This window comes from Xylona heveae (genome assembly GCF_001619985.1).
Source record: "Xylona heveae TC161 unplaced genomic scaffold L228scaffold_9, whole genome shotgun sequence".
In the NCBI taxonomy this organism is placed as follows: Eukaryota; Fungi; Ascomycota; class Xylonomycetes; order Xylonales; family Xylonaceae; genus Xylona; species Xylona heveae.
This window is the reverse complement of record NW_017264201.1, coordinates 1,077,828-1,099,573: the sequence shown is the minus strand read 5'-3', so window position 1 is coordinate 1,099,573 and position 21,746 is coordinate 1,077,828. Positions and strand designations below refer to the sequence as shown.

The following is a 21,746-nucleotide window of genomic DNA, read 5'->3' as shown; positions in this document are numbered from 1 at the left end:
CCCTCTCTCTCTCCTCCACTTGCGCGTTGACCGTTTGGTCTCCTCCATCCTACAATTAAATGTTCCCAAATGATGATGACCTCCCCGTAGTGGGTCAAACGTCCTTGCCAATATGTTGAGTAGTACGGTATGGATCACTATACACGATTTCCTGCTTACAGTTCCCGTCGCCGTTCCTGACGTTCTTGGTCTCTCCCCGTCTCTTTGTCGCTCCTCCTCGGTACATCCCAAACGAACAAACTACGGAGGAGACGAGCGACTATCGTGGAGACGGCGGCAATCATCGTCCACGACTAGACGGGGTTGCGATGCGTAACCGCATTATTTGGCATCGGCGTCCCAATTAGGGTCTCGTCTCGGCACTTTAATGCTGGAACGAGATGCGCCGCTGACTCCACTTTGGGCCCATTTGGCATGATGAGCGTCCGCTGGTAAGCAAACAGACAACGGCGTTTGGTGGTCCCTCAATTCCAGAACGTCACCAAGCAAAAAAAAAGGTTCAGCAGCAGCCCAAATGCGCCCTGGTAAGGATACATTGGTCTGATCCCTGTCAACTGCAAAACCTGCCCTCTGTCGGCAAGGGGAGACACCACCAAAAGTAAAAAAAAAAAAAAAAAAAAAGCAAAAGAGAAAATAAAATCTTGGGACGTAATAACAAGATAACAAGGTTTATGGAAGACCGAAGTGGGAGCGAGAGGCGCGAGGAGCAAGTGCAGGTCGCATGGGTGGGGGCAGAATTTCATTATTCCATTTGGGACGGACGGACAGACACCACAGCCAGCAGCGACGGGCCGATGAATCAAGCAAGGTAGCTGACGGAGTCGAACGAACGCTTCGGCCGCGCACGAGCGTTGTCAAGCATTAGTTAGTAGAGCCAATAGCACATGTGCAGATGGTCAGAGCCCCTCTCTCTCTCTCTCTCTCCCTCGTCCCCCGTCATCGGACACTGAGTAGAAGGGAAGCAGCATCCCCTTGTCGAACCGCGCTTCAATAGAAAATTGTTGTTGCAACTGTTCGACCTGGTAAATGCTCCAACGCCCTTGGTTCGTCCAGATGTCTTCTGCGACCCTCACCTTATGTGTAGTGGACCAGTCTCGAACCTTTTCTTTTTTTCGATTTTTCCCTGTCTTTGCATGCATGGCCTTTTCTTTTTCTCGTTTTCTCTTTTTTTTTTTTCTTCTTCTCTCGTCTGTCCATCTGAAAACTGTTTTCCATGCTTTCACTTTCTCCTCGCGACGTCCAAAGTTCCTCGGCCGGCTTCGCATGCAGGCTATCCTGTAACCTTGTAGCCGACAGTGCCCAATCTCGCCGGCTGTAGTCCTCCGTAGCCGGGAACCATGCCGGATGCGACCGAGGAGCCGACCATGAACGAGGCCATGTTTAAATGTCATGGCTATAATGATCATCCAGCAGCGTGAGGGGAAACCCGCATTGAACAGGGAGAATGATGATCTCTTACGCAGCTCTAACGTGGACTCGCACAGTACCCAGATCGTCACCAACGATGACGCTTCAAGTGTAAACGAACGAGCGCTCATCATCACTAAATTCCATGATGGCGGACCGTGGGCCATGAGCCCGGACCCGCCACACGGGACTACCAATCGGGGCTAGCGTCTCACATGTGCCTACCAGCTGCACCCTGCATAACTAACGGACTTATTGATATCCCCAGCGGCTTCGCTGACGAAAAAAAAAAAAAGAGAAGGCGACTCGTGCGTCTAAGAGAGGGTGTAGGAAACGAGATGACTGGCTGAGTCGACCGACCATGGCCTATGCGGGAAAGAGTCATGGAAGGTTTCGAAGCATCTGAAAGTCCGCTCAGCGTGGCATTTTAGTCCCCTTTGGCCCCTGCCATCCTTTCGACTTGGCTCTCGCTTTGGCTCTCGCTCCCACCCATTGAACCCTCGGTCATTCTGTCATTGATCCGTGGTTGCTCATTCCACGTTCTGTTCCTCACCTGGTTTCATCGGAACACTCCAACAATTGTGCTCTTCGGCCCTTCTTGCGCCACTGTACAGCGAAAATGCACCCTTGAAATTGATATACGTTCGAATTCTCGACCACGTTCACTCTGTCGTAATTTTATTCTGGGTTCAAGGCTTCTGCAGTTCGAATTTATCTGCTCACTGTGGCCCTCAGAAATAGGGCGCAAATGCAAATGAAGTTGTGTGTTGAGCTGCTAAGGCGAATTCTACTAACTTTACATCGTTGATGCTGAAATTCCCGCCGTCCAAACGGGTTTCCCGACTTGGCCTCCCTATTTGTTCCGAACACTATTCTGACCAGACTTCTGGTCCGCCGGATAAATCCGTCTGCCTTCGCTTAACGCTTAAGCGAGACCCTTTAGCTTTTCAAGATGCAGGGTAGACATGTTAGCCAGCAAGTGCCAAGCCGACCTGTAAGCCTGTTTTGAAATGGTTACTGCTTAGACTTTCCACCTGAGTTGCATGCCGATACACTAGCTTGCTTGACTTGGCCGGCCGAACACCCATAGTCCCTGCTCCCCCTTCAATTTTGGCGAAAGGCAAGTTACCTCAGGTCAAGAAGCACGCGTCGGCTCTCCAAACGCTCCATTGTCGCCTGAGCCAGCTACCGTACTTGCTGTACTGTAGTTCACCTCACGGACGCTGCGTGGAAGCATGTCACACTGGGATCAGGGATCATCAACCCCCAAGTGGGGGACCTTCTTCGTTGGTCAAATTGCGCGCACTGCATTGGCCCGCGAACTTGCTCTGCGGGTATGGAGGTATCCAGTTGATACCCAGTATCCATCCAAGGTCATGTCCAAAACCATGCTCAATGGTCGTGAGCGCGTCACTTGGCCCCCACCAAACTCTCACAGCTTGTCTTGACATTCTTGTCTGTTTCGCGCTCTTCAGATATCGACAGAATTTTGTCCGATACGGGGGCTTTGTAGAGGTCTGTCTGCCTCGGCCGTTACGCGATGTGGCGATTTAATGATGGCGAGAAGTATTCGGAGAAATCGTCAAAGATGGAAAAGCCTCGAAGAACGGACTGGCTTTGTGTTGAAGCAACACACCGCCGCTCCGGTTTCTCAGCGATTTGATTATAGTGGTGACGCCAGCCCGCATCTCCTCCCGCCTGTGTCCACGCCATTGGCAGCTCGAGGACTGATGGATTGCAGTTCTTGGACAACTTGGTGTGCTGAAAAGTTCGCCGCTGTTTCGGGCTTTCTGGTCTACCTTAGATCTGGTCGGTAAGCGATCCGTCAAGGGGCTGGCTGGCTAGATCGAAAATAGCTTGAGGCACAAAATGCAGCCACCGTTATCGTCGGCTGAATTACCCCAAGAGGTAAAGTCAGACGCGGAAGAACTTACTTTAGCCAAGGGGTCGTGAGCATGGCACAAATCAGGACGAGTCAATTGATGTACGTTGCCACGGAGAGTGAGAGTAACGATCTCTTGCCTCCTTCCATCCTTTCGCCCTAAATGTATGTGCCGGAGATACAGAGTACTCGTATTTGACAGACTGGACGTGATACGCGTCTTGTTGTCGCAAGAACATTTATTCTAGTTCAAGGGCGACCAAATATGCCAATGCCGATAAATGCCATTCCGCACGACCGAGCCGGGTTTGACTCGACAATCACATGTAACTCCGATCTGTCCGCGAAGAGGAGGGTCGAGGGCGGTTGATGTCACAGGCGAATCGGAAGCGAGACATGTCCATCTTTTCTGAACCCAAACGCTTTGGCAATAAGCTTCAGAGACGCCTCTGATAGGCGTGCTGTTGCTAGCAAAGCTACCAAATATGCCCAGACAATTATTTGTTGGAGGCTTGGCAAGAATATCTGTTCCACCCTCGGTTGGGAAGCTCTTCAGGCGTATTGTCGGCTTGCGCAGGCTTACCAATTTCTCGTGCGTAGACTTGCGTATGTTCTCAACCCATAACAACTTCTGTCCAGTTTCCTCATACAGATAGTGGACTTCGAGGATGCGGACGGCTAGACGGTGGATTCGATAGGCGTAACCTGCGATTCCATTTTGTTGCCGCGTAATTCATCGCATCCTTGGATGCGACGGGTGGTTCGAAACTGACCCTCTCTGAGCAACTCTTGCTTACTCTGTGGGGAGTCGGAGAGAACCCACTCGAGTGAGCCCCCACGGGCAACGCAAGGTAGGCGATTTCAGAGATTCCAAGTATAATCCTTTCGCGTAAATAGTATAGCAAGATAGACTTCGCCGGATTCTTTTGTGGTCGGAGAGCAAGTACAGAGGTACTGTGGGGGATAAGGGACCTGAGACGCGGGGTTCTCTCTGTCAACCTCGGGCGGTAGTTGCGGTGCCTAAGGGTCTGAATATAGAGTAAAGCGATCTGTCGCAATCGGAGGTTTTGCCTTATTCTCCGCCTAATGCAGTCATTGTAGTCTATTGTTTTGGCTTCCCACGTGCCCCTCGATGGTCGAATTATCGCGGTAGTGATGGCTGTGAAGTCTCCTGATAGAAGGCCATCTCAATGACTAAAGCTCCGGTAGTGACATTATCTTGAACACTAGTTGCATTCCCGCATTTCGGTTGTTGGCGTACGTCAGAGATCAATCGAACGTGGTCGCGTTGTTGCAAGTGAGGCTGGTTTCAGTCGAGTTTCGTGCGCACATCAACCATTTTCAGCATTCTCTGAGGTGGGTGCCCAGCTACTTTAAAAACAGGCATATCGGCGTACTGTCGTCTTGAGATAAGAGAATTAATGCACGCTGGTCAGACGGGCAGAGCCCAGAGATAGGGCTGCCAAACAATTTATCGCTGCTCGGGTTCCTGACAATCGCTACAGGGACTTGAAGCGAACCAGAGCCAGCGATACGCAGCGGTGAAGGCTGCAGAGCAGCGAGTCAGAAGCCACAGATTGATCTTTCGTAGATATGGGAAACTATATAGGAAGGCCCTTGAGATCCTTTTTCGAGCTAAACCAAGCCTGGCTGTTTGAAATCGCAGCCTGCAAAGATGTTGTCATCCCTATCTTCCCGAGCGCATACTCCGTAGTCCTTCGTTCGAGATAAAGGTGGCGCAATGCGATAAGAAATCACGGCATTGCTGTTGCAAAAACAGTGCATTCAGGCGTGATTTGTTTGTTGCAGCAAACGTACTTATAAAACAGTTTCCTAATTGCATTCATTGCCGATTTTTGAGAGCTTCTGACGCGGTCGGTCAAGTGAAATGCCTGATGCATTTCGAAGTCGCAAATACTCTGGTCTCTCGTCTGTCATTATCTTTGACATTGCGACTCGCAAAATATGCCAAAACTTCTGCATTTTATTTTACTCTGATGCTCTTATTTGGCATAGAAAAGTTGAGCATTGGAGCAAGCTTTCTAAATTATGTACTGTATGGTAGAGACAGGCATTCTGGAAGGATTTTTGCTTGGTTCCCTTGCCTCAGAAATTTTGTCGAGCAAGTTGGTGGCGTCATCTCAGAAACCAAGCCGGGTAGAAGGGTCCCGGAGATCCAGATTGTGGCTTGTGCATCCTCTTGGATACACTGAAAATCGCACAATAAAGCCCAGGTTTTGATCATACTGCCGAAACACTGTTGATAGTTCCTCAAATTGAGATCATAGTGAGATTTTGCAGCAGCACATCGCCAAAAGAAGATCCGTCTCGGACGCTTTTGAAGCCATTGCAATATTCAACAAACGCGTGTCAGCGAACACAATGCGTCAATGAGATGGTATTTAAGACGTAGGGGGGATGAGAGGAATCGAGGTTAAGCCATCTGCTTTCTCATTGACTGGTGGCGCGGAACGGTCCGACATGACAATGAGTGAGACAAGAGCCTTGGCTTTGCATCTCGGCTGCTATATTTGATGATATACTAGATGCTCATACAAGCGCAAAACCAGTCAAGGCTGGTTTTGTTAGTGTAAGTTATTCTTAACAATACGCTCTTTGAAGGGTGGAGAGTCGATTCGAGGTAAGGTTTGTTTATGAATCGAGGACCAGGTTGCATCAACATCTCATCTAATTTGTTAGCCACACCCAAATTTATGAACTGTCAGAAGATAACAAACCTTGACAGCAACAGGATACCATGTAACTTAGATTAAATGCACCTAAGTCCTCGTGGTCCGATATCTTGCCCACAGGTACTCAAAAAAAATAATGGTAAGAAGAGCCTATGAAATCTCTCGAGGAGATGTACTATGCCGATCTGTGAAATTAGGTAAGACTGCAAGAGAACTAGTGGTAGATACTAACAATTGGGGAACATATCATGATATGATGCCGCTTTGACTATTTCAATAACTTGATCTGGCCATCTGGCCTGTCGCAAATATGAAACATCGGGATCGATAATCCTGGCAAACACTGGTGGGACAAGAAGCATGACGATATCTCATTCAACGAGATATTATCAGCATGTCGTGAGAGGTGAATTAAAAAAAAAAAAGAAACTCTTGCGTATGAAGCAGAATTCTTAGAAATTCTCGTCAAGACTTCGTATCTCAGGTGTTTTCGGTCATAGAGTCTTGATCTCCCTTTCCTTCTCACGACGTGAAGAAGAAACACCTGTATGCGCTGCATTGCCGAGCATGATCACTGAGCAAGGACTGGAACGAATGAGTCGTAAGCTCCTTGAGCAACGCTCAATATAAGCAACACCTCCATCAATCAGAGGACATCTGGTCACATTCCAGCGCTGCACGGCAACCTGCCGAGATTCGACAATGATCTGGGAGGAGAGGACAATCAAAACTCTGATGTAGAAAGAAAATTGATGTCAATGTATACTCGCCCTTTTATGCAGAATCTTAGATTTCCCAATCTGTAAGCTTTCTCCTGCGCTCCCGGGGTGGCTTATTAGAGAAGACCCAAGCATCGAGAAAAGGACTCATAGAGATAATCCATTGATTTCTTCGTCTGACTTGCAAATAGAAGGAAGGAGCATGGAGCAATCCAAATGCAAACCGGACTGGCTTTCGGATTTGATGGCCTGAGTACCCTAGAGATTGCATTTGTAGGGTGAGAGATGGGAAGACGGTAGACGGTAGATCTGGAAAGCCCCCGCTTAGCATATCTCCGGCCAATCTACCCTCTGAATGCACCCTTGGCCAAACAATGCAGGCTCTTAGACAGTGGCAAGAAGTCATCGCGCGACAAAGAAAACCAAGGAACAGTGCGAGCAATAAGTGACATGCAAGATGGAGAGGATGAGAAGAAGAAGAAGAAGAAGAAGAAGCGATGTTATCCTGAACTTATGAGAATAAACAAATCAATTTGTTGGCAGTCATACTGCAAACTGAGGGCTGCTAGAGTACCCTGCTAATATACCACCGAATCGGACGGAACGTTTTTGGACAAATTATAATAATACTGTACAATATGTTTTGGGTGGAAAATGCCGTTGAAATGATGAACACACAGAATCATCTATTCTGATACCTTTGCAAGATTACCTTGTTCCACCACATGTCAAGCTGTACCCAAGCAGACGCTCGAGAGCCAGCAAGGAAAATTTCAAGACTCTAAGCGCGAAAAATAGCAGGCGCCGTTGGACATCCGAGAACCACTTGTTGCCCGGTTCTCTCCGAAACGTAACACCAAGGATCTGAAAAAAATACAGGTGAAGTAGAATAGAAAAGTTAAAAGCCCAGCTCCCAGTCCCTTTCCTTCAATTGAATCCGCCGCATCGAAGATGATATGATGCAGGACCTTTAACCGTATCGTAACCAAGCAAAACGCCCAATGCCATAGAATTCGTAAGCCGTACAATGTCGCATTCAAGAACTTTGACCACTGAGCCTCAGAACTCAGGTACAAGATGAGGGGTCTGTTCTTGCCATGCAATTGTCAATTCGTCCCAGTAAGCCATTCCAGTCGCCTTTGAATGATTTCTCACAAACGAGATGGCTTTTTCCTTGGCCCAAAAATCCTCAATGTCATACTTGTGAGATTTGTGCGCCGAGAAAGTTGAGCCTCAAGAAGGAGACTTCTTTTACTGGAGTCCAGCCGACAGGGCCTAGATCATCCAGGATTATATTGATCGGCTGGAAAGAAAGAAGGTGGAACGCCGTTCATATATGGTGGCCCGCTGTCTTCCTCTTGAACCTGGGCCAGAGGTGCAGAGTCGCCGTACCAACCATTGAAACCATCGGGAAATTTTCGGGCCATGGCGCCTGCGGTATGACCCGGGAACCCTCCCCAGCCTGTAGGGTACCCAAATGCTTGCATTGGATGAGAGCTAGGAGCTGCCGTCATTGTTGCAGAGGTCGGATCGCCTATGGAGTCAGTCGAAGGCGTGTTGCTTGTGTCAAGCGAAGGTGGGTCCGTAGGGATCCTCCGCGGGACACTAGGTCGAAAAGGCTGAAATCCAGAGTTAACCTGAGGAAGCGTGTTTACTTGATCAAACGAGAGAGATCTCGTTGGCATTGGCCAAACACTCTCTGTGCCAGTCACTTCAGAAGGAAACATCCCAGCGCTAGAAGATGGGTATACGGGTTGATTGACGCTCGGAGAGAGGTCAAACGGGGTAAAGCCGGTCGCAACAGCAGGGTCCGTGAGCCGCCAGTATGAAGTTGAAGGTTCCTCCATCATCTGCTTCCCGATACCTCCTGGCGATTGCTGCACAAGTGGAGAGGTCTCCCATTGCGGCGCTCTCTCTACGTCAGAGGCATAATCAAAAGACGAACGTGGGACCAAAGGAGCTAATCAAAAGTCAGATAAAAATTCAAAAAGGTCCCGGCAATACTGATTTTGGAGACGAATTCGAAGTGACGCATACCAGTTCGAGAAGCCATGCCGCTCACCCCGCTGGTCGAGAGCATGCTCTGACGCGAATCCAAAGGAACAGGCGAATACTGAGGAAACACACCGACCTGGTCGAGCGTGGGCCCCGTCGCCAAGGTTGGTGAAGGGGATGAGGAGGTGGATGCCTCAGCTGAGATTGCATCAATTTTCGATCCCGTCCTTTGTCGTCTCTCCTGCGGCTGCTGGTCGACTGGGAAGAAATTGCACTCCTTCTTGAGGCGAATGCAATTTGAGCAACGCCCTTGCGGGTCATCTAACGCAAGCAGACACCTTATCTTCCGCCTTCGGCAATGACCTGAAGAGAATGGTCAGTAACGGCAAGAGGGGGACAAATGCGATGCTGGCCATTTACAACTCACCGCATGCAACTGATGTCCGGTGGTAACCCAACTTATTCCGTCGCTTATCTGCGGAGCTCGGAAGGCTCGATGAATCTGCTGATGCCAACGCGCGAACATTGGGAGTCGACACTGCTCTCTTCAGTACAGTTGGTCCCGCTCCTTTAGACGATCTCCGACGAGGCGGGCCCGGGATAGCTGTCTTCAGGACGTGTCCTGATGGCGCTGGAGAGAGCTCCAATCGGTTACTCATGGGGTTGCCTGAGGGTTCATGAGGAGCGACCGGACGGGCCTGCGTTGGCGGGGGTGCAGCCATGTCCGTTCTGAGCTTGTGGACGACTGGATAAGGAGCCGCTCGTGCGGTTGACGAACTCGGGAGTGTCGTCGACTCCGAGCGGGCCTGAAAACTATCGCCAGCTGTCATCCACTCAAACACAACGCGCAAGCGGCTCGAGCGGATCTAAGCCCTAAGATGATAACATGTGATGGAAGGTACAGATAGCAGTTGGCGGGGCGCTTCGAATAAGGTCCGCAGTGAGAGCTGGGTTAGAATTTACGATCCAGAAGCTTCCAGTAAGATGGCAATGGGGTCGTGACCCAGCGCCTGCATCTGAAGAGCGAGACAAAGATGGAAACGACGGTGTCAGAGCCTTGAGGTCTCTAGCATCAGATTGACAGTGATTGAACGAATGAATAAGCAGGCATCTACTCGTCCTCAGTTTCGGCGCAGGTTCCGAGAATCGCGGATGATCAGCTAGCAGCGTTCTAGGGTTTGCGCGAGTGTCGTCGAAGTGATGGGTAGGTACGATAATCGAAACAATCTCGAAATGCTCGATTGAAGGACAGAAGTGGCGAGCGCACGACCCTCGTTGGCCGTTGAAAATATTCACAACGCTTGTCTTGCATGCGGAAAAGACCCAAAGAAGCAAAGACCACAGTCCGCCCTCCTCAGCCACTGGGCGGCATATAATAGGTCCACTGGTGGCGGGCCAGATTCAATACCGAAATTCGACCAGCGTTAGCAGGTTGGGGCTCTGGATATCCGGAGCACCAGAGACGTCTGTCGAGTGCGCCAAAAGGGATCCGGCGGGGTGAGTGGCAGTCACTCGCTCTCAGGTGAGCGTGGGCAAGCAGACGAAGATCAGGCAGTAAGGTGAAAGGATGGACTAGGTAGGTCGGTCAAGGTAGATGATAGGTAGATCAGTAAGAAGAAAAAAGATTGGGGGCGATGAGACGAGACGATCAAGGGTCGGTGGCGACGAAGACGATGAAAGACAAGCAGCTGATTATGCTCAACCACACGGCGTCCATGTATCTTGCTGATGCCCTCTCGACGGTCGATTAGAAACGGATGAATAAGAGGTGACCAGGAACGAAAAATCCAAATTGAGATTTTTTGGGGCTACGGCGAAACCAACGAACGTCTGGCGCATCGAGCATTGGAATTGGTCGTGTGTGCGGCGTACCCCAACGCCGACCCAACCCCGGTCCCAGGTATGGAAATTCGTGGGCACTTTGGCCAGAAACTCCAGGCCCCTCCCCCAAAAAGGTTTCATAAGGACACCAATTCCAATGTTCATTCGTGCGTAAGCTCGTCGTCCGCCGCTGAACCTAGCGTGGAGCGCCCTGGTCCCTATCGTAGGCGGTCCCTTTGGGCTTAAACTCGAGTTGGACTGGGGACGCCGTCCAGTCCATGTTCATTTTTAGAGCCCACGCACAAGTCCCTTTGAAATGGCGTTCCGAGAAAGAATTTTCAAGCAACGGACAAGAGGTAATCTCATCCAAGGTTCCCATGGCGATCGGGGTGGTAAGAATCGCTTGACCGTGGCCATCACAGCGTCGCTGACTCGCCTCATTCGATGGAGCGGCACAGGATAAGACGGTCGTAGTGGTAGGCTGGTCCGGGGGAACGAAGAGCTGTCTACGACGCTTTACCTTTCATGACAAAAGATCCAACCTTGGCCTTTCGTACCGGTACTTTAGCGTCATGACTATACGCGATCAGCTCCCACCCGGGCAGCCTCTGAACAAACTCCCCTTTCCGGCCTTCTATCGATCCTCTTAACCGAACGCCGCTATGCCTTTAGTTCGCCGCCACGATTTGAAGATCTTGAGTGATACAGGAGCTCTTTGATGCAGCTGCCTTTTTGCCCAACAGGTCCCCCCTCCGACGTGCCCCTTGGGGCCAGACCATCACGAGCCCATTCGCGTGGCATGGTCATTGCATGCATGGTCATGGCATGGTTCCAAAGTGATCCTGCGTTTGTTCCCTTGGCGCTTCCCCATCATGACCGCGTCTTGCTCTCCTGTTATCGGCTTTCTCCATTGCCGCTTCCTTCCCCAATTCTCTCTTTCGTACGTTTTCTCTGTTATCGCAAGTCAGCAGAGACCGAGAGCTCGTTTTGGGGGTGGAGATGGGACTAAACTGCTCTCATGGCTCTGCCTCTCCACCGCATTCCCTCTTCTCCTGTCATTCGCTTCGCCTCGCCCCTTCATAAATATCCTGGCAACTTCATCTCGTTTGTCCAAGTACCTAAACCGCGCCAAACGACATGCACTATTCTACTCTACCGGTTGAAGCTACGGTGCCCATGCTCGTTAGACATTTCTGGGGTTCTCGGCAGCTCGACTCGTCGCCCGAGAAAGTCGTGTAGCACGCTTAGGGGACAACGTTGTCTCATACGGCCATTGGTTCTACTGGCGAAACTCAGTAATTGGTTGAAACACGAGAAGGGGGCGTATGGCATTAATCACGTATTCCATTTTTCTACAAATCGGAAGGCCACCCAAAGGAGGTTGGCATGGTCAATACTTGGGTACGTACTGCACTTTTTCCCTCGACAGCCCAACCCCCCCCTCGCCCCTTCTGATTGACCCCAGCGCCGAGACACTAGCGGCCAACCAGCGTTCCCGTGGCCGTGGTAGGGAAGACGCACCGGGGCGCGTCTGAAGAAAATGTCCGGTCTCTCTCTCGTTTCCTTGCACGTGCTCGCGTGCATTTCCAGTTTCGGGCCCTTGGCTTATTGTAAAGTGGGTCGATGGCTATCGTTTCAGTATTAGCGTGCTTATGGGGAGTTGGGTTTTGCATCTGATTAATTGCTGCTACGGAAGATAGGGAACACCCAATGCTTGATAACAGGTACCTGGGCATGCCAAAGCATCTGTCATCGGATCAGCGGAGAAGCGGGCGGTTCCAGTGGTTGTCCAACTGCAGGTACCACGCGCGAGGGCGAAATGCATCGAAAAGGCGTGTCTCCCAATACTTCGGTGTCGGAGCAGCTTCTCATCATTTATCCCGGAAGGTGATGATCGCAGCGGCCGGTAAAGCCTTGGTTAAGGATGGTTTGCTCAATTAAAAGATTATAGAGAACCTGAAAAGGCTGGATCAATTCCTACCTATATCAACGTGGCACGTCTGTTTTACCTTGTCACACCCATAAGAACGTACGACGGAACTGTACACAGAGACTGCTATAACACTAGGGGGCCCAGCCAGCGCAGCCCCAATCACTTAATTGGTCCTTTGACAATGCCCCTGAAGGGCCAATGACCTTCAATTTTATTAGGCACGAAAATTTAACGGAGAACTAGCCTCATTCTGCAATGCAACATCTGCCCTTGGCTGGTGATTCGAAATCGTTTCAAACTGTAAAGCCATACCGTACTGTATTTTACTGTAGCTAAAGTACACGGCGTCTGCTTCTCTAATGGCCTGGTCCATTTGGCTGGAACTCTTATGCCAATATTACATGGAAGATCAGACGATCAAGATATCAAGACCGCAGAGTCTCAAAAAATTGCACCTCGATCTCTGACATCCTTCAAATCGGTCTTATTTTCCCGTTTCCAACAAAGATACTATCACGGAGAATAAAAGGATTTCCGATATCATATGGAGCGATGCTCCTATAATCAAAATTAGGGACTCGTAGCGTGGAGGATGGAGATTTTGATGAAATTTGAAAATTCGAGCATAGGATCTATCGTCTTTGGTACAGAAAGTAGTTCGGAGCAACCAGCAAGGTTCAGAAACAACAATGTTCGATTCGTAAAACAAATCTATGGATTATGCACCTCGTACATTCGGATGTTTTCTTGACAGGTCGCGTAGCTGATCGCCTGTAATTTTCACTGACAACTCTTGTTTCGTCGAGACACCTTGGCTCTCCAAATTCTTAAGCATGAGATGCTAGGTACAGATGTAACGCAAGTTGCAACATGTTCGGGTCTTGCTAGTCTAGTCAAAAGACTATATATGGGAAGTTGAGGTGTTTCATTGAAATTTGGGACTATCATGCCTGCGTGGCAAAATTTGGGCTTCTCCAATTGAAAGATAGATAATAATGAAAACGACAAATTTTCTGTTAGAATAATTAATCGCATCATTTTCTGATTTCGATCAGATGATCTGAACCGCATTCGAAGACGAACTATTCTCAAGAAATCAGGATGCCGTTAATTAGTCCGCTGTCTTTTCTGAGCTGTAGACTGTAGAACCATCAATATCCAATGTATTGCTGCTCGGGCACAAATGACACTACATTGAGAAAAGATATGAAAAGGTCTTATTTGAATACTCGATCGCAGGGTCACAATTTTGAGGAAATTTCCTGCATAGCCTGCAATGCTACCCAATAAGCGCTCTCATACTTCATACAGAGCAATCGAAGATCTAATAAGCAAGACAATGCCGCCAAGACCGTCAGCGCATGATTGTTTTTGCTCAGTCCCCGGTTCAACAAACTGTGAGGACAATCCGATAACACATTGTCCCCTTGTACTACTTGATACCCCCTGTTATACATCGTGCGACATCGCTTGCTCGCACGAATGAATCTCCCTACATGACTCCTTGGATGGACATGGCCATGTATGCAAGTTCCTGTATCCCTAATTTCATCGATGTACTGTTGATGAATCTCATGCGCTATTTTTCCAAAACAATGGTTGCTGCTTGTCCATTACACCAAGGCTATGAGGGGTTGTAGAATGTCTGGAGCCGCCGAATGAGTTGATTTTCTTCCACGAGTGACGAGTCCACGACTCGAGGACTGCTCTACGCCACAAATAAGCAACAAATATATTACGTGCCGGAGAAATCTCCATCTAAGTCCGAGCAGGCCACAGACAACCATTCAAAGACATCGAGTTCTGGTTTGCACAATTTTTATCTAGTTGATCGCTTTTACCTAGAACACTGATAATATACCTAGGCTTATGCTAGCCATACATCAATGATCCTTCGATGGATCCTCGGTCGTCCATTTGCCCTCGCAGTCCCACTCGAGTGAAAAATTCTCAAATGTGTCTCAGATTTGTTGCTTTGTAATCATCAACACGAGTTTGCCAATGGCTTCCGCCATACTCCGTACTCATAGCTTGAATGTGAAGTTGTAGGGCCACCCCTCTGGTCGATCAGCTGTGCCTATGGAGGAAATGATCACCACAAACTTGCTTATATAATCACGGCTCGGGCCTACGGACTTTCTAGCGGTTCAATAGTTCAACAGCCCAATATCACACCGGTGAGCCCAATTGTGGTTCTTCTTTAATGAATATGCCTTTCAAGAGCCCCGGGAAAGATACGAAGTATATCCGATTTCCGGATCTCATCATTTGGTGGCAATCGTAAAAGGAGGGGGGAGGAGACTCAAAAAATTTTTCTTTTTGTCTGGGTTCATGAGTTCGACCCGCCCCTGCAGGATGATCGTCACCCGAACATCCAAGCTGCCCGGCACTACTAAAAGCTAAGGTGCACCAAGGTGAACATAGTAGAATACGGAATGTGTGAAATGAAAGTGGCACTTGCACAATGCACTTTGGGCATGATATTAGGCAGAAGTTCTGATTTATCATTTGAATTTATCCGCTAGTCGTCGCAGCGGGAAGAGTCCCTCCTATATATGGACGTTTCTTATGCTAATCTATCAAATTACATAAACTGCATAATTGGCTCATAATTTTATGCCAGGGATTCGCGAAACTCGCGCGTTTTGTGAGGGTGGCAGCGCGGCTCGTTGTTAGGTCCTTTAATGGATTTCCAAATATTAACCCGCTCTCTCCAGGCCCGCCTTTGATCTCACGTCAAGATATATGACAATTGAAAGCTTCTGAATCGTTCAAATTATATTTTTCATGCTAAAAATGGAGAAGGTGTCATGGAGGCTGCGTCCCTCTTCATCACCTCTTCAGGGGCCTTTCCGAGCAGAATTCGATCACCGAGTTATGTAAGAAGGACTGAGCTCAATTGAGACCACAGATATGCTCAGAGTTGAATTGCTTAGGCCTTTCAATTTGCTTTGGTTTGACCACATGGCCATGATCGCATATGTCAATTATTTTCATAATGTTTCTGTTTCCAATATTCCCTCCAGCTCTACCCAAATATGAGAGGTCAGGCGATCTTGAAAATCCGCATTTGCCTTCTGCCTTGCTCAAATATTACATACCTTCATTTTCTCTCTCGTGCAATATTTTTCCAGGTAGCACATATGTTTTCGATTTGCACTGCATAAAGAGGCTCCCAAGTGAGTTCGTCCAGATATCTGCTCCAGTGCTGAGAACTTCAATTGCTTGCCCTCTGTCGGTCTTGTTCACACATGTTCATTTTTACCATCCGAAAGCCGGGAAGGTCAAACTCAAAACAAACTCCAGCAACCTCATACAGACAATTTCTTCAGTTAATCTCGAACTACCGAAATCAGTAAATGCGTATCGCTGAGGGACTTCTACTTCTTTCTATCCTGAAAGTCAACAATACGGTGCAACTGTGCAAGGCAGAATCAAAAGTCAAAACTGATTTCTCAGCACAAGACTCAATTCTGACCAATTATCAATATTTGCTGAGCCTTTTCATCTTCGAGCTCTTTGAAGAGGCTGTGAGCCGGGGCTTTTGAGCCCAGCTTTTCTCTTCCTCACAGCGTGATGCTTGTCACCTGTGACTATTCCATGCAACCACACTCAGGCTTTAGAATACCTTTTCATACAGTCACGCAAACCGGACATTAAATTATTGGTTAGAAATGACTTATTTTTTTTAACGCCTCCAAATACCAGCAACGCCTTGGAAATGCTGGCTGATAGGCTGATAATAGTCGCATAATCATTTCTTCAAGCGTACAGCACTTCACGTACGTCTTTTTCAACTCCGACCAACCGGCTGGCTCTGGAAAGCTCAAGATCATTTCGAGCTGCATCTGAACGATGTCATTCCGCCGGAATCCAAACGAGGGTCCTCCGAACCGTGTCATGGGATGGGCGCTCTCAACTTGGAAAAAACATCAACTCGCACAGGTTCTTGATGCTATTAACGTCCCTTATGAACGATGGCGTTCGAAAGTCGACCTTTACTTGATACTCAATCAGAATAATCAAGGAGATGGGCTGACTGCGGCGGATCGTATCAGGATCCTTCGACGACCAAGGGCTGAGCCTCCCCCGCCTGAACCCCCAGCGGTTGAGCCTTCAGCGACACCACATCCAGCGGCACAACCTCCTGACCCGATCGTGAGAGATCCAGAGAATTCCTGGCGAGTTCTACTTCAACTACTTGCTAATGTAGTAAGACCTGTACAGGAGGCAAATATTGTCACCACAGAATGCATTGGTTGTGTCAGTGATCTCACCCCTGAAATCACGCCTTCTCGACCCATCACCGCGACCTGCGCTCACCAGAACAATATGTGCCTTGAATGTCTCGCACAGCATATTCAGGTTCAATTAGATAACAGGATGTGGAATAACATCTCTTGCCCTACCTGCCCTTCACGACTCTCATATGAAGATATACAAGAGTGGGCACGGCCAGAGACTTTCCAGAGGTGGGTATCGCAAACCATATGACTGACTGATCCAGCCATGAGGAGATTGCTGATTCTAATTCAAGATATGACCAAATGGCTTTACGTGAAACTATGGCGACTGATCCCACCTTCCGTTGGTGCCCTGCCCCTGGATGCGAGTCTGGTCAGATTCATGAGCGCGGAGAAGCCGAGCCTATAATGACTTGCGCCTCTTGTGGTCGCCGCAGCTGCTTTATTCATCAAGTGGAATGGCATGTTGAAGAAACTTGTGCACACTTTGAACAGACCAAGAAAAAGGCGCAGGAGGAAGCAGATCAGATGGAGGCAAGCTTAGCATTGGTAGAGAAAGAGAGCAAGCAATGTCCTAATCCCGACTGTGGCTGGAGAATCATCAAGAATGGCGGCTGTAACCATATGACATGTAAGTGATTGGTGTGTCCATCTTTCATATTTATTTCTTTTGGCTAAATTTCCCCGGGACAGGCCTCAAATGTGGACACGAGTTCTGCTGGTTATGTTTCGCTCGCTATGACGAGATCCTTAGATATGGAAATGCAGCACACAATCCCGGTTGTCGGCACCACACCGCCCAGTTAGAAGCGGCTGCGAACGGCCGTCAACAAGCTCGACCACGGCGACCACGACGTGCGGCAGCCTAAAGTATCCTCATTGTTTCTAAGGCAAAGCTGTCGGATCTGCTAGTCAAATTGCGGCAGATTCGTAGCGGCGTTCAAAAGGATTTTCCATGTCAAGCTCAATGTGTCTCAAGCCCACATCTCAATCACATTTTTACTGGAAGAATAAGGAGACAGTAAATCGGCTTTCGAGGCTAATTTTAGGGGTTATGGAATCTGTCATTTAACTTTTAGTCTCAAAATTGTGCCTGTGGATTCCTTTTTCTCTTGTGCACCAGAGGCCCTGGGTTGCAGTCATTGTGCCAAGCATAGACATTCAAATTGCACATGCGGTTCTGGAAATGGTGTCAGAATCGTAGTTTATCAATACCTCTTCGTTCGGATTAAGATATTATGAAATTTATGACATAAAGGATAATTTAGTCAATGAAATATGCAGCACGTGTTCATTTTTCGTCATGGAGATAGAGTAAAACAGCTTTTCGAGCGTCCGAAGAGCATGTAACCTGCCTCCTTGTTTGCGCCATTGCTTGAAAGCGAGCATGTGAAAATCAAAGGCCATTGGGCCGAGTGCCCCTTTGATCCTGTGACAGACGTCGTCCTATCGTAGTCCCTCAACTGTCGTAAAGCTGATGTACACCGCTGTGGCACTACGGGGATGACCAAGCCACACCAAAGGGGACAATGGACTACTCTAGCGATAATGGTGTGGCGTCATTGAGAGAGCTAGAATCTCAATGACGTAACCTGTAAATCTGATCATGGCGAACCCAGAGAAATCGCATACTGCCATGGTAAAATTGCCTGCTCAGCCCCTTGCCATTTTCCGCCTATGGACAATCGCTGTTTCCCCCTCCCCACAATTTAGCAAAGACAATCCAGTTCTCCATCCGGCTTGAAGTGGCTATGACGTGCTGGTAATTGCCGGACCCCGCCAGTCATCTCAGCTGCCCCTCCTTTCACAAGCCACAGGACAACCCTCTATACCCTTCCGTAATTTACGTGTACATTCTATTGTTTCATAGATGATCCGGGGAAAGCTCTGGGTCCTGTTTACGATGACGAATTTTGCTTCCTCACTTTAAGCATTCCCTCGAGCCCCTTTATCCTCCTGCTGCGTACGGTAATGAAATGGATAATCATTTGCAATCTCGGTCCACTTGTTTCGGCAGCTATTTCTCACATTCAACCAAGCTTGACGTTGTGCAGTTGATCCTAGCCCCACCTTGGAACTGACAACTGCCATTTTCTGGGAAAAGCGCCTCAAATCATGGAGTAACAATGTACCGTACTGTGTCCTACCCTCCGGCCCCCCGCGTTCTAGACTTTGGGAGGCTCCCGTAGGGGACCTTCCTAGATCCGCACCCTTGATGTAATCCGTATCCGGTTACTCTCATCGTGAAAGTGATGTGACGATGCTGAAAGCCGAGGGATTCCCACTTAGGCAAGAACCAAATACGTCAGGTCGTCGTCGTTGCCCTCCACACAAACATCATATTCACGCTAGACAGATTCAGGACCTGCACCCCGTGTGACAGGATCCAGCACTACATAAAGACCCCTCCCCTCGCAACCTCATCCATCTTCTTTTCTCCTCATCAACACACGCTTCACTTAAACAACCTGAATTCTCCTCTAAGATCTTCCAATACACAAACACTTTTCATCTCAAATCATTCAAATCCATCACAATGGCTGACCTCGGGTGAGTAATTCAATCGTCCTTTGACCGGCGGAGCTTCTTCCAGCTGTTCAATGTCAATTTCATTTCATGGATAGAAAATGTGCTGACTTGTTGCGTTAAGACGCAAGGATTTCTCCACCCAGGCCAAGGAGAAGGTCACTCCCGACTCGCAGAAGTCGTACCTTGACCAGACCAAGGAGTCGGTCACTGGCACCGCTGACAAGCTTGCTGGTTCCGTTCAGCCCTCCGAGGACAAGTCCACCACTCAGTCCGCCTTTGACACCACGCGCTCCAACAAGGATGACGCTAAGGGCACCAGCCAGTCTTACCTTGACTCGGCGAAGGACACCGTTGCCAATGCGGCTGGCTCCGTCCAGAACGCCCTTGGTGGTGAGTACAACTGTTGTTTGAAGACTTGGATAAACTTGATGCTAACGGGTACAATGTAGGCGGCAGCAAGTAAATGATTACATTTTACTTTCCAACGATTAAGATACACCATATTGTTCTCTCGTTGTTTGTCAATCGATTGACGACTGCACAAATGGGTTTCTCGGGCTACAACTGAGATTTGGGTTCTTATGATGGGATGGCTTTACGATTTCCTTCATGCATTGTTACTCTTGCTACGATAGCTTTTTATAATCAAGTTGAAGATGATTCAATTGCTCATGTTTTCTACTCTGTGAATTGATGACCTGACGTAGCTCGTGTATGGAGACTTGAATCCATGTTTTTGACACAGGCTTAATGGGTTATTTACAATATCTATAGTGAGTATCTTCATTCTGGCTGGAATAATACGCTTAGCCTTGGATGATTTGATCATCAGGCATTTTCCACACGCTCAAGCTAGTAGTTGGTGGCTATGCTTCGATAGTAAAAGCTCGAAACGCCTGTTTACACCTTACACTATTGTGTTGGAACGACAATCTATGCTTTTCTTCAGCTCAGAGTTGAGTAATGAAACATACTCCTCTGTCCTGCGACGCCAATCTTTTCTGGAAGCCCAAATGATCAGCCACTAAACCCCCTTTAGTGGAAGAGGAGAGAAAGAGAATAAACATACTTCGTCATTACAATCCAATCTTGGGGCCAGTGTCGCGAGTCCGATGCAATTGACTCGTCAACATCGTCAGAAAGCATGATGAAAGCGTACGATGGATGCCGATGCGGATTGTCAACGTGTTGGATGGGCAAGATATTGGAGGGAAGATTCGAAGCGGCTGTGAGATGATGCGCTAGCTTCGCAGGTGACAAGGAAATGCTGGAGACGTGCGGTTCCTTTGCAGAGAAACGAAAAAAGAATATCAACAACGTGCTCAAATATATAGATTGGTCAGACTCCCCAGCATACCACATAGACAGTCTTTTGATCCCAAAACCCTGAGTGCATGGCCTCGGCATTAGGTCTTGCGGGGCTGGTCGATGGTCGACGCCGCACATGATATGTATCTGGACTCAGCTGTTCGTTAAGTGATGTTAGACAGTCCAATGAAACAGCAATACATCCCTACTACTTGGGAATGTTTCATGCCAAGCTTACCTCAAGATAGCCTTCACTTGATAGCTTCATCAAGGATCTCCGCAGAGCCATTTGAGTCACTGTCGGTTTCATTCGTGCAAAAATGTTGGATTCTAGAAATGCAGATAAATGTATGTCTTTCATTATCAGCATCGGGCAAATTCCACGTAGAAAATCATGCATGATAATGGTGCCGGTGTTTGTCCAGATAAATGCAAAAACGACTGGTAGAGATAGAGCACATACATCCGTCCTCTCCGTTGATCTGTCTCTGGCGGCGAGTCAACCATTCTCGACTTTCGACATGATCAAGTACCCAGTCGGTAAAATGGAGTTCCAGGCCACAGACAAGCTGTTCTAGGTACGTCTCGTCCAGTTGTTCTGATGATGAAGCAGCGCTCTTTTCCCGTGGGCCTGTCGATGGAGTGCTTCGTCGGGGCTTTTTCAAGACGGCCGTGTCCTCCTCGATCGTCGTGGAAAAGTTATATGGCTGGTCTGAAGATGCGCGATGCTTTCCATTTAAACCGGTTTTGCGTTTGTGTGGTCGAGCAATCTGAGGCGGGATGAAGAGGGTTGGAGTGTTCTTTTGTTTTGGCGTATTTTGATCCATCATATGTAATTATTGCAAAAACACGCAAGTTTTGCCCACAAAAAATAAATGAATTAATAAACGAGTAAAGAATTGACTTAGAAGGAATTTCAAATGAATCTCAAACGTCAAAATAAAGACCAGAGCGTGTGTGAATAAAAATGCAACTATTCGATAACAAAACTAAGGCAAACCGTCGCGTCCAGTTTTGGCTCCATTGCAGGTGTGCGGCAGGGGCTCTTGGATATTTCTCAGCAGCTTCAAGTTCAGGACCACATTGTTTTCCCAGAAGAATATAGCGAATGTTGGACTGGAGGGATTTATTATCGAAAATTGGCCGTTGGATATGAAAGATCATGATTATTATGCCAGTGGTAGGTTGTCATGGCATTGATCTGCCCGAGCCAAT

At 48.3% G+C, this 21,746-nt stretch overlaps 6 protein-coding genes across 6 annotated transcripts; 3 read left to right on the top strand and 3 right to left on the bottom strand.

The window, feature by feature from the left end:
- Positions 1-7,290: 7,290 nt before the first annotated feature.
- Positions 7,291-8,020, bottom strand: L228DRAFT_181068 (hypothetical protein). The gene is made up of 2 exons (XM_018329568.1): positions 7,857-8,020; positions 7,291-7,787 (listed from the first exon to the last, which is right to left on the bottom strand). Exons 1-2 carry the CDS (start codon positions 7,898-7,900, stop codon positions 7,475-7,477), a joined length of 357 nt encoding a protein of 118 aa, XP_018186431.1. The 5' UTR covers positions 7,901-8,020; the 3' UTR covers positions 7,291-7,474.
- L228DRAFT_240605 (hypothetical protein) lies at positions 7,982-9,418 on the bottom strand (the record flags this gene model as incomplete). Its single annotated transcript, XM_018331261.1, has 3 exons — positions 7,982-8,661; positions 8,739-9,059; positions 9,124-9,418. The coding sequence occupies 3 exons, from the start codon at positions 9,416-9,418 to the stop codon at positions 7,982-7,984; spliced, it is 1,296 nt and encodes a 431-aa protein (XP_018186430.1).
- A 2,019-nt stretch (positions 9,419-11,437) lies between these two features.
- L228DRAFT_181142 (hypothetical protein) lies at positions 11,438-12,140 on the top strand. The gene is made up of 2 exons (XM_018329569.1): positions 11,438-11,918; positions 11,983-12,140. Exons 1-2 carry the CDS (start codon positions 11,536-11,538, stop codon positions 12,050-12,052), a joined length of 453 nt encoding a protein of 150 aa, XP_018186429.1. The 5' UTR covers positions 11,438-11,535; the 3' UTR covers positions 12,053-12,140.
- A 3,831-nt stretch (positions 12,141-15,971) lies between these two features.
- L228DRAFT_278949 (hypothetical protein) lies at positions 15,972-17,563 on the top strand (the record flags this gene model as incomplete). Its single annotated transcript, XM_018335646.1, has 3 exons — positions 15,972-16,922; positions 16,958-17,325; positions 17,388-17,563. The coding sequence occupies exons 1-3, from the start codon at positions 16,306-16,308 to the stop codon at positions 17,561-17,563; spliced, it is 1,161 nt and encodes a 386-aa protein (XP_018186428.1). The 5' UTR covers positions 15,972-16,305.
- Positions 17,564-18,976: 1,413 nt separating this feature from the next.
- L228DRAFT_249691 (hypothetical protein) lies at positions 18,977-19,801 on the top strand. Its single transcript, XM_018333147.1, has 3 exons — positions 18,977-19,244; positions 19,345-19,613; positions 19,673-19,801. Exons 1-3 carry the CDS (start codon positions 19,231-19,233, stop codon positions 19,684-19,686), a joined length of 297 nt encoding a protein of 98 aa, XP_018186427.1. The 5' UTR covers positions 18,977-19,230; the 3' UTR covers positions 19,687-19,801.
- Positions 19,802-19,901: 100 nt separating this feature from the next.
- L228DRAFT_262746 (hypothetical protein) lies at positions 19,902-21,662 on the bottom strand. The gene is made up of 7 exons (XM_018334441.1): positions 20,995-21,662; positions 20,770-20,885; positions 20,581-20,688; positions 20,293-20,507; positions 20,198-20,224; positions 20,135-20,156; positions 19,902-20,089 (listed from the first exon to the last, which is right to left on the bottom strand). The coding sequence occupies exons 1-7, from the start codon at positions 21,359-21,361 to the stop codon at positions 20,030-20,032; spliced, it is 915 nt and encodes a 304-aa protein (XP_018186426.1). The 5' UTR covers positions 21,362-21,662; the 3' UTR covers positions 19,902-20,029.
- Positions 21,663-21,746: the final 84 nt, after the last annotated feature.

Bases quoted from the DNA above. Each gene is read 5' to 3' on its own strand.
- L228DRAFT_181068 (XM_018329568.1), bottom strand. From the start codon at position 7,900: ATGACATTGAGGATTTTTGGGCCAAGGAAAAAGCCATCTCGTTT. The intron at 7,788-7,856 runs GTGAGAAATCAT...TGGCAAGAACAG, and splicing joins AGGAAAAAGCCATCTCGTTT to ACCCCTCATCTTGTACCTGA.
- L228DRAFT_181142 (XM_018329569.1), top strand. From the start codon at position 11,536: ATGGCTCTGCCTCTCCACCGCATTCCCTCTTCTCCTGTCATTCGCTTC. The intron at 11,919-11,982 runs GTACGTACTGCA...GATTGACCCCAG, and splicing joins TTGGCATGGTCAATACTTGG to CGCCGAGACACTAGCGGCCA.
- L228DRAFT_262746 (XM_018334441.1), bottom strand. From the start codon at position 21,361: ATGATGGATCAAAATACGCCAAAACAAAAGAACACTCCAACCCTCTTC. The intron at 20,886-20,994 runs GTATGTGCTCTA...TGATAATGAAAG, and splicing joins GATCAACGGAGAGGACGGAT to ACATACATTTATCTGCATTT. The intron at 20,689-20,769 runs GTAAGCTTGGCA...CTTAACGAACAG, and splicing joins CAAGTGAAGGCTATCTTGAG to CTGAGTCCAGATACATATCA.